Consider the following 11,580-nt stretch of genomic DNA (forward strand, 5'->3'; position numbering starts at 1 on the left):
TTGAAATAAAAATGGGAACAAATGTACTTACATTTACAACAATGCGCGCGATGTTGTTTCTTAATTAGTACTTCGAATAGATCAGATTCCTTTAATGGGTGGTGGGGCATGTGGACCCAAGAAAACTGATTTACTATATTAGGACTTTCTGACAAGAAAAAAGTAGTACTCCTATAACTTAATTATTACTATTTAAAAAAAAAAAAACAGAAAGAGAGAGAACTTAAATTGACACAACAGCGTGTATTGAGCCAAATATAATACTTTAGAAGTTTCATTCATGTTGTCCAGAAAGGAAGTTAAAGAGTATATTGACGAGAGCTAAGTTCAAAAAAAAAATGGGAAGATAAGAGTTAAGTGGCGTAAATATGATAGCAACAATAGCTGCTGCTTGCATGTGTGCCCCTTTCTCATGTGCTCCTCTTCTTTTAACGCTACTACTACTATTACCTCCAACTTTACTACTGTTACTGTTTAATACTTTCTGCAATTAATTTATTTTTGTCCATTCATATTACAGTTCATCTTCAACACTCATTTTCTGGACCCACACCCCACAAATGCACTTACTGTAGATAGAAAATGGATTTGGGAATAGGGCAGGAGGGGATGGTTAATTAAGGACCAGTAGGGAATTGAGGAATTTAGTTAGAAATATTATTTATATAAGATTTATTATAGGTATAATACATAGATAGACACTTTAATTTGATCTCAACTGGCAAGTAAATATCCCAATTTTGAGAATGCCCATCTAGATACCTCAACTTGATTTAAGTTGGCACTGTAAATGCCATGTAGGATGCCATGTAACTCACGCAAAATGTCGTGTACAATGGGTGTGTTGAACGGCCAACTTAAATTAAGTTGAGGTATCTAGATGTGTATTCTCAAAGTTAGGGTGTTTACTTGTCAGTTGAGGCTAAAATTAAGATATTTATCTACGTATTTTTGGTCATCAATGTATAATTAACTATCCTTACGGAATATAGTTCCGCCCCCAGTAAACATAATATCAATTTTGAGTTTCATTTTTTTAAAAAAAAATCTGTCCATCTGTGCTCATTGAGCATGGACCTGCATATATTTATTGAAACTTCATATAAAAGAGAGGAGTTAAGGTTTCCCAATACTCCTTTGCCTACGGAAGGTGGAACAGCCTCCAACCTATCCATGGAAATAGGTTAGCACTTAAGTTCACAAAAAAAGGTCAACAGAAGAGGGAGATGTTAATTTATACACAAACTCCCCAGTAGAAACTATACACTTTCTTAAGGGACGTCAAAAAGATAAAGTCTCTGTAGTTGTCTATCTATGCTAAAAGAGTTTTTGACCTGTTTAGTCCGAAAAGAAGGGACGCTGAGTTTATCCAAGTTGAACTCCTTTGAGTTCTATATTTGAGAAAAATTCAGTCTTGCGCATTTCAATATAGTAATACATGAAATTTAGGAGTTCATATCTACATTTTCTTTCAGTGCGAGCATATCTACATTGATAGCACGAAATTTATATAGCCGGCTTGTCTTTGGTAAAAAATACGAATATAAACTCTGCGAGGAATTATTTGTTGAAACTACAAGGTTATTGGACATCATATCATATCATAGTACGAGAAATTTCTGTTGAATGTGACTTTGTATATGTTGTTATTAGAATTAAATAATGTCGGTTGTGGAATAATACAATGTATATGGTTCTAGAAAAGAAACTGTACGTGTGGTAAGATTTGAAACTCATTTTGTCCCAATTATGTTAGGACTTATGTTATGATCTCTAATTCAGTCATATAACTCACTCCACGGTTAACATATCTCTTACACCCCGGTGCCAAATATTTGCAGACAAAGTTCATCTTTTTGAATTCAAACTGAAACTATGCTTATATTTTTCAGAAAATAAGTCATATTTTGAAAACCAAGCAAGCACCAAAACTATTTTCTTTGAATCAGTAGCATTTTTCATTAAAAGGGAAAAGAATGACTTTATTTACATATATTTGTCTTCCAATAATCCATGAAACAATTTCTAACTTGAAGAAAGTATTGGATGGTGAGATGAAATTTCTTCTAAAAAAAAATGTTTTGTGAAAAAATATTTTCTAAAAGAACTGAATTAGTGAACAAGAAAGTAGGAATATAGCCACTCTTTTCCTTTAACCCTACACATCATGTGGGAAGAGGAACAAAAGGCATCTCTCCATGAACTAGAGCTAGACTACTTATCAATAATTATCTTCTTCTTGTTTTTACACCATCCATATCATCATTATTCTTTCTTTTCTTCTATTGATCAATAACCATTACATTTTGTGGGCTATGTGAAAGTCAACACTTGAATGAAAAATAATGCACATTTCATTTATAATGATTTGAAGTTTTTCGAACCCCCTTTGTAGTATAATTTAAATGACCCCACTATGTAGGTAGCTCTAGTGTTGTGGTGCATTATTATTACTTGAGGGTCCCCCTTGTTCTCATATTTGAATATCCATCCCGTATGTTATCAATATACACAATAATGGGGTAGTCACATTATACAAATTATACTTTCTACCATACTTCAGTCTTTATCCAACCGGTTTGCAATAGGGAAAGATTAAAAATAATACTATTGGTCCAAACTTATAATTGATCATGGGAATTGTGAGAATTAGAGTGTGTTTGTTACGGGGAAAGTATTGTGTTTGAAAACTATTTTTTAAAGGAAACTTTGTCTTACTATTCAATACTTTTCAAAATACAAAAAACTATTTCAAATAAACTACGTATATATTATGGAGAAAAATATAAGCGAAGATAGTCAATTTTCCTTTCTATGGGAAATATTGTTCAAGGAAAATAGTTTTTGGCGGTTGGTTGCTAGAAAATAACTTAATTTTGAAAATATTTTCCTTTTGCTACCAAGCACACCCTTAGCTTTGATAAATTCTACTCACCGATAGTATAAGAGTAAAACAAAAGTTTTTAAAGGATGATCAGAGATGTGATAGTTGTAGAAATAGATACAAAAAAAAAAAAAGAACAAGTCCCAAAATGTTTTTGAAAATTAAATAACATCCAGTAGATATCATGTGCAACAAGGACCCATTTGTTGTTATGTTTTTTCCTCTTTCTTCTTTAGTTTTAAAGAGGGAATCAAAGTACAAAAATCTAGCTACTAGTAGCTGTTTTTGCAACTTGGGGTGAATTGTTGCCTCACAAGTTGGTGTACGTGAACTCTTCTAATATGTGATTGTTTTGATGGAAAAAGAAAAGAATTTAATCTTTAGTACACACTACAAGACTATCAAAAGCATACTACTTGACATAACAAAAGAATTCAAAAAGAATGAACTGATTAAGTATCTAAGAAGAAATAAACAAAAGATTAATGAAGAAAAAGAGAGAAAAGAATGTAACTCTACTTAACCATTTCTCACATTTACACCCATATGAACAAAAAGGTAATAAAAGAAAAAAAGAGTTTAAACAAAATTACAAACTTTGTCCCTTCATTTATTCCTTTAAAAATCTTCCTTTATGTTCTTTTTTTCCTCCTCTCCCCTTCCTCCTCAATAAACTTTATTTTGATAATTAATAAATAAACAATGGAAGTCCAAATAAACTTATACCACCAAAAACTACACTATACCCCTTAACCACCCCCACCCCCACCCCCCCGCCCTTCCTCAAAAAAAAAAGAAAATAGTTTCAACAACAAAAAGAAAAAAGAAATGAAGTCTAAATGATGTGTAAATTCTCTTACACATTTTCCTCCAAGTGAGCTAATTTTTCATAGTCACCGTCTTCTCATACCAACCGGAATTTTCTGAGATCTGATCCAATCTGACAATTTCCCTGCAAGAATCTGTTGACCCACTTGCTATTCCCAATGTTCAGTCACTTGCCCACTTTTTTCTTTTTTCTTTTTTTCTTCTTCTTTGTTTAATAACTTCAACTCTTTTTGCCCCACTTCTCTTTTGAGATCTGTGCTAAGCTCAAACTGTTGTTGTAGCAGTTGCTGCTGTGGTGGTAGTGGTTGTGTTGGCAGTGTTCATTGAAGATTGTTGCTTGTTCGCAACAATCTCGTATGCATTCTCCTCCTCATCATCATCCTCATCATCCTCATGATCATCCTCGTCCATATGATCACTTTCATGGTCGTGATCATGGTCGTGGTCCATGCGGGTGGTTTCTTGGTGTTGTTGTTGTTGCTGTTGATGATGTGGCGGAACCCATTGTTGCTCAGGACGAGCCATGATGGGCGCCATTGGGTTGTTTTCCCCAGGGTGTAACGCGAACCCGCTTGCTGAAGGGTTGAAGGAAGATGAAGAAGAAGTTTCGGTCTTAGCTTTTTCCCTGTATAATGCATCAAGCTGATGGAAGTAAGGACAAGTTTTTGAATCTTCAGGCCTCTTCTTGTTACTCTCCTTCACCTTCTTGAAGTACTTGTTGATGTTCTCCCACTTCTCTTTGCATCTCTTGGCATTCCGGTTGTATCCAATTTCCTTCATTCCAGCTGATATCTCCTCCCAAAGCGGACCTTTCGGTCCGTTTTCTTGATACTTAACATCTAAGTTCGTTCGAAGCTTTATCAATGCTTCAACTTCTGCTTTAGGCCACCTTGAAGAGCTTGCTGGAGTGTTATAACTCTCGCCCCCATTGTTGCTTTTTGGTGTTAATTCGATGTTCTTGGCTGGTACTGGAGGTGTCTGTGGCAGCGACGTCTGTATTAGTGGAGCTGGTATCGCCATTGGCAGCGATACTGGGACAGGTGCTGGTGATGGTTGAGGTGGTTGTGGTTGTGGTGGTGGTGCTGTTGATAATAAAACAGCTGGTTGTGTTTGTTGTTGCGGTTCAGGAGAATGTGTTGGCATGGGTGCGGGTGCTGGTAGTGGGTTTTGGGGCAATTTTATTTGTACTTGTGCTGATGTAGGAATAAAACTGATACTATTTGGAATTTGGATGTTATGCTGTTCGGTTATCTGTTGTAAAAAAGAAATAACAGCTGCATCTTTGGCTGCCGCCATTGATCTTTCTTGGACTAAAATCTCATATTCCTTATTCATTCTTGCCCTTTCTTGTGCTTTCCATGCTTCTTCTTTAACCATTCTGTCGCGTTCCAGCTTCTCAAGCGTTTCCAAGAACTTCCTTTGCAATTCCTCCTGCTTCTCAATCACATCCTTTTTCAACTGTACGAAAAAATCCTTCCATTTCCTCTTCTTCTTATGCCTTGTTTGTATGTCCTCGTCCGATGAAGTGGACGAAGAAGTTGAATACGACATTGCTGACATATTCTGATGAGATGGCAAATTCGTGTTCACTTGATGAGATGGCAAATTATTAACAGGATTGGTAGCTTGTTGTGGCGATGGTTGTGATGACGGTGCCATCGGGGAACTTAAAGGAACATTTTGATGAGAAGGTGCAAAGGTATTTGGTGGTGGCGCGGATGAAACAGTAACATGATGAGTAGTAGTAACTTGTGCAGTAGGGACTTGTACATTTGCTTGTTGCATTGGCATAGCCATGTTTATCGGAGTGGCTTCTAATGGAGGTGGCGGGGGACGCGAATTAGATGGTGGCAATAAAGAATGCTGATGAGAAGGGGTGTTTTCGAGTGCCTCTAATTGTTCGAAAAAACGATAAGTTTTGCCATCTGCCTTGGATGCTCGGCCACCTTTGGTTCTCTTGTGATACTTGTAAACATTTTCGAATTTCTCTTTGCATTTCTTGGCACTTCTATGATACCCAAGGTCTGCCAATTTCCTGGTGAGAAACAACAGTTGGCAAAGTATTAGAAAATGGTAAACAACAAGTACAATAATTACAATAACCAAACTCCAATTATTTAATCCTTTGCTAATTGAATTCATCAATAAAACAAATTTTGCATACAGTACTAGCTAGTACTACAATTTACCACATAAAATAAACATGAAGATTAAGAAATCACTAATCAAGACTAAGGTAATTGGGGTGGAAATGAAAGAGACAACAGAAGGTGGAAAGAACTTATAATTGAAACACTATAGAACCACATTTTTCTCCTATGGAAGAGAGAATACATTAAAAAGTCATGGTGCAACATACATCTTTTTACTTACTTAAAAGATTTGATTACCAATTTTATTTATTTGCTGAATTCAAGAAGGTAACTTCAAAGAATAGGAACTCTCCAAAAGATGAATAGATTACTTTCCAAATTTTCCTGCTAGAATTGGTAGAGAAAGAAAAACGCCAAAAAAGCAAAACTGAATTTGGCCCAAAACCCGGAAAGAAAGAATCTGAATTCCCTCAACAAACAAAAAAAAGAATTGTTGTATTCTAGTGAAAATGAACTGAAAAACAATGACCCTTTCAATCGAAAAGCAATAATTCAATGGAATTCTGATCCACAGATCTATCTTTTCATTTCCCAAAAAAAACAAAAAAGAGAAATAAAAAAACATAAAATAAAAAATATTCCATTTCCATCAACTATATGCATGATGAAACTGCAGCTACTAATGATGATAAGAAGTTGAAGTATCAATAAAGAAAAAAATCATTTTTTTTTTCATTTACCTGGAAACTTCTTCCCATAAGGGACCTTTAAGACTTGAGTCTCTAAAAACAACATCCATTTCAGACCTTATATTTAGCAAAGCAATTGTTTCTTGTCTTGGCCATCTATTTCCACCACCTGAATTTCTTTCACCTTCTTCCATATTCCTAAAAGCTTTATCTTCTTCAGTCATAAATCCACCACCAACACCAATCTCACTACTTCCACCACTTGTTGCTCCACCACCACCACCACCTCTTTCTTGATTTTCACCACCACCTCCAGCATCACTTATCATGCCTAGCATCGCTGAAATTATTTCAAGACAACTCCCTCCTCCTTTTCACTTCTCTTCTTCTGTGGAGCAAGCAATTACAGCTGCTGAATAATTATATGACAGAAGAAGAAAAAAAGAGGGTGAATTCTGAGGGGTTTTTATGAAGATGGGGGGTGAGGTGAATTTATTAATTTATTTCGGTGGGGATCTGCCTGTCTATCTCACACCTCTTAAAATACATGAAATTTTTTTAAAAAAAAAGGTTAGACCCAGAAATATATATAATTTTTTTTTAAAAAAACACCCCTTTTGCTTCTTTTAGCTGTGGAATCTTCAGATTTCTCTTCTATTATTGACAAGAAATGGTTTTTCCTTTCAAGAAAACAAGAAGGGTCACTTTGGGTTCACTCTATGGTAACAATATAAAATGGTTTATGTATTATTGTATACATAGTGTGTATAGATAAGAAAAAATAGGAAAGTAGAAAAAGGGGTGTAAGTATTTTGTATAGATAAAAATAATAATGGAAGATTGACGAGTAGAAAGAAGTAGAGAAGCTAGCTACAGCTGCAGATAGCGACGACGAAGATAATAAGTTGGTTTTTGTCTGTCCAGCTAAATATAGTTAAAAGCCGGCCCATGTAGGTCACCCTTTGCTTTTTGGGTATTTTGGATTTCAGTAGCTCTTTCCTACACTTAAATTTACAAAAACAAAATAATAATAATAATAATAATAATAGTAGGAGCACAAAAAAAAAAAAATTATATGTCTTAAATGTAAAAGAAAAAACTTATGAGTCAATGAGATCTCTTGCCCTCTTACAATTTGAATTGAAGAAAATGACCTTCACAGATCATTTATGTGTTTTTTCAGATCTCTTATATGTGTAAAAAATGAAGATCTCTCGTAAAAAGGTCATAAACTAAAAAGTATGTAAAGGACTAAAAATTACACTATCAGGTTATCTAAAGAACATCTATAAACACAAACAGTAACAACAACGTAAACAGTGTAATACCACATGTATAGTCTGGAAGGGTAAAGTATATACATACCTTATTCCTACCCCGTAGAGATAGAAAGATTGTTTCAGAAACTCCCTCGACTCGAGTAAAGCGCTTCGAAGAAGAGTGTATTTATAACTAAATTTAGAGATAGAAAAGTTGTTTCAGAAACTCCCTCGACTTGAGTAAAATGGTTCGAAGCAAAGGATATTTATAGCTAAATTTTTTTAAGTTACTTACCATAATAAATAAAAATAATCAGATCGTGTAAAGTTTCTTACCATGACGATGCATATAATTAAAAATACTAAGGGCTTGTTTGGTTGGGGAAAAATACTAAGGGCTTGTTTGGTTGGGGAACAAGTTATTCTGGGATTAGTTATCCCGGAATTGTTATCCTACCCTTAATGTTGGTTAAAAATACCACTACAATTATCTCGGGATTTGATCCCAGCTAAACGTGGGATAGACTCATCCCTAATGTAATACCGGAATTAATTATCCCTTATTGTTCATACCAAACGACCCTTAAGTAAAAAAGAATAGCTCAATTTCTATATAAAAATATTTATCTATTTCATTTTGTATAAAATTGTTACCAGTTAATGAGTCAAATAATTTTTTGACTTTATTAATTTTTTCTTTTTTCACTTATTTATACTAAATATTATTAAAAATATTTATGTTTGAATTGGAAGTAAAAGTAAAAAAGTATGATCCGTGTACTTCTAACTCCTCCATTTTTGTCCCAAACGTGGGGAGGGTAAAAGTAAAATATTTAAATACGTTGAGTGTGGTGTGGGGTTTTTGGAGAGCGTTACATAGGAAATGACTGAAATACCCCCTAACTCGAATTTCATGGATCCTTTTTAATAATTGATGCTAATCTCGACTAATATTATATTGCTTACACCTGATGATTGATCTGGGATTTGTATGATGTAATCCCGGGATTATTTCATCCGGGTAATATTGAATTTCCCAAAACACCCTCGAAGATTGTTATCGAACTTATATAGAAAGAGTAAAAGTTATTATCAATAGTAAGTTAATGTGTGCTTAGTTCACTTTTTCTTACTGTCATTATTTTAATTAATTGAACTTTTTATTAAATTAATTGGGAGAGACTATGGTGCTAATGTAGCCACGTTGGTTTAGGGGACCCTCGCTAGAATTTTTTTCTAAAGTTTGACAAAATTGGTTAAATGTAGTGTTCAAAAAAATTGCCACAAGTGGAAGTGTGGAACAACGGAGTTTTTTTTTTTTTCTTTCTTTTAAGGAGTGGGATCCATTTGTTGAATTAAAAAAAGTTAGATGTAGGTCATACTATTAGGCAAACCCATTTATTGAATTGTAGTAAATAGTGTCCAATTCCGTTAGGTCGCAACCTACCGTAATAAATGGTCTAATATTTACAATTCCCTCACAGTATTTTCTTACATTTTTTTTTTAATTTTAGAAAATGATAATTCTTTAGCTTGAATTTTTTTTTACTTTTACTTGTTTTTCGAAATGTATAAGTGGAAGATTTTGTAACTTCACATAAAAGAATAAGGATAATGTTACCAAATAAGAAAATTGACTTTTGGTAAGTCCGTATTTCAAGTATTTAGTGTCATTATGTAACACCCAAGTCCTTAGATTTTTGTAATATTATTATGATAAGGTAAGAAAATGATTATTAAGGCTTACCATATTAAAACCAAAGATATTTTCTAGTTTCCAATTTTTTGCTGGTAGATTTTGTAAATTCACATAAAAGAAAATAAGGTACCAAATAAAAAAATTACTTTTGCTAAGGCAGGATTTCCAGTATTTGGTGTCATTATGTAACACCCATGTTCTTAGATTTTTGTGATATTATTAAGATGAGATAAGAGAATAATTATTAAGACTTACCATATTAAAATCAAAGATTAATTTCCAAATTTTGCAGGTAGATTTTGTAAATTCACATAAAAGAAAATAAGGATAGTGTTACCAAATAAAAAAAATTACTTTTGGTAAGCCAGTATTTCAAGTATTTGGTGACATTATGTAACACCCATGTTCTTAGATTTTTGTGATATTATTAAGATAAGGTTACAAAATAATTATTAAGACTTACCATATTAAAACCAAATATGTTTTCCAGTTTCAAATTTTTTGCTGGTAGATTTTGTAAATTCACATGAAATAAGGATAGTGTTACCAAATAAAAAGATTAATTTTGGCAACCTAGTATTCCAAGTATCTGGTGTCATTATGTAACACCCATGTACTTAGATTTTTGTGATATTATTAAGATAAGGTAAGAAAATAATTATTAAGACTACCACATTAAAACCAAAGATGTTTTCCAGTTTCCAATTTTTTGCTGGTTGCCTTTATTTACTAAAAACAAACATTTTAATAACTTACTATCATCTATTAAGAAAAATCATGACAATCTTAATACGGCAATCTGGGAGTTATGTTATTTGACATAATATTTCCAGTTAAATATTAATTGTAGATTGTTTACCAATTTCCATTTTAGAAAATATAGTTTATTTCTTTTGCACTTTCAACTAATTATTACTATCTCATGAAAAACTTTATACTACCTAAGACTCGACACATAAGTCAAATTATATTAATTTCTTATAATCAAGTGATAAATTGTTAACTTATATAGTTTCTTTTCCTCGTGTAATGTTTGCGTTATATTTTTCTAGCTTTACGGATTTTCCCTCCGTCTGCTTCTTTTATTTACTGAAATAAATTATTTTGAATTTCTTTTCCAAATTAGAGGCTGGATAATTTGATTTTATGTGACTTACACAAGACTATCGTTGCTTTTTATGTTTAACAATTTGACATTTTTTATCAAGCAGTAAAATTGTGTAACCATTTTTTTCATTACGAAAGTAGTTACTACTGTTTTTATCTTTATGTTGCTAATATTTTATGAAATATTCTAATTTATAATAGAAAAAATAAGTCCAATATAATTCCTGTAAGTGCTGGTCACGTATGGCGGTGTCTCAATTACTCAATATTTTTCCTGACATATATCTTTTTTTTTATTTTTTTTTTGGTCAGGATATATGTTTTATTCTTAATCAATGCAAGTGAATATGTAAATATACTAGACTCTCTGAGATACCTTAGCCAAACGCTAGGAAACTGGGCCACAGAACCATTTATTCATCGCAAATATTAGTTCGAATTACTAGTTTTTGAACCACTTGCAAATATTTAATCAAATGAAGTTTAATACATTTGAATTTAAACAACACATTTTAAACTTTAGGAACTTTTCTAAATGCAGCATAACATATCAAATTGGCATTTTTCGAAATGCAATTGTGCTGATATCTTTTTTATTTTTAGCTAGTGATATTATTTGTTTAAGCGTTAAAAAGCCGCTATACGTTATATATTTGTCGTTTCTTCATTTTTTTTATCGCTTTCTTATTTCTTTTATTTTCTTATTTTTCTCCTTTTAAAGTATTTTAGAATTTTTGCTCGATTTAACTAGTTGTTGATATTTCTTTTTATTTAATAAATTCTACTATAATTTACTTTACTGTTTAATTAATATGTCCGCTCCAAAATTTCGTAAACATTATAAGGTCGAAATTAGTTCATTCACTTGCTACCTTGCAGCTTCAACAAAAGATTAGAGCAGGGAGGAAATATATCCATTACTAATTTCTTTATTTCAAGTTTTTCTTGTCTTTTTTGATATTTAATTTGTTCACTTTGAAATGTCTTTATTAGGAAGAAAGCTTTTTAGAGCAGGACTAAA

The 11,580-nt window shown here is 32.7% G+C and overlaps 1 protein-coding gene across 1 annotated transcript; it reads right to left on the bottom strand.

The window, feature by feature from the left end:
- Positions 1-3,384: 3,384 nt before the first annotated feature.
- On the bottom strand, positions 3,385-7,355 carry LOC132033903 (trihelix transcription factor DF1-like). Its single transcript, XM_059424050.1, has 2 exons — positions 6,546-7,355; positions 3,385-5,747 (listed from the first exon to the last, which is right to left on the bottom strand). Exons 1-2 carry the CDS (start codon positions 6,830-6,832, stop codon positions 3,977-3,979), a joined length of 2,058 nt encoding a protein of 685 aa, XP_059280033.1. The 5' UTR covers positions 6,833-7,355; the 3' UTR covers positions 3,385-3,976.
- Between the last annotated feature and the right edge of the window lie 4,225 nt (positions 7,356-11,580).

Source organism: Lycium ferocissimum, chromosome 10 (assembly GCF_029784015.1).
Source record: "Lycium ferocissimum isolate CSIRO_LF1 chromosome 10, AGI_CSIRO_Lferr_CH_V1, whole genome shotgun sequence".
In the NCBI taxonomy this organism is placed as follows: domain Eukaryota; kingdom Viridiplantae; phylum Streptophyta; class Magnoliopsida; order Solanales; family Solanaceae; genus Lycium; species Lycium ferocissimum.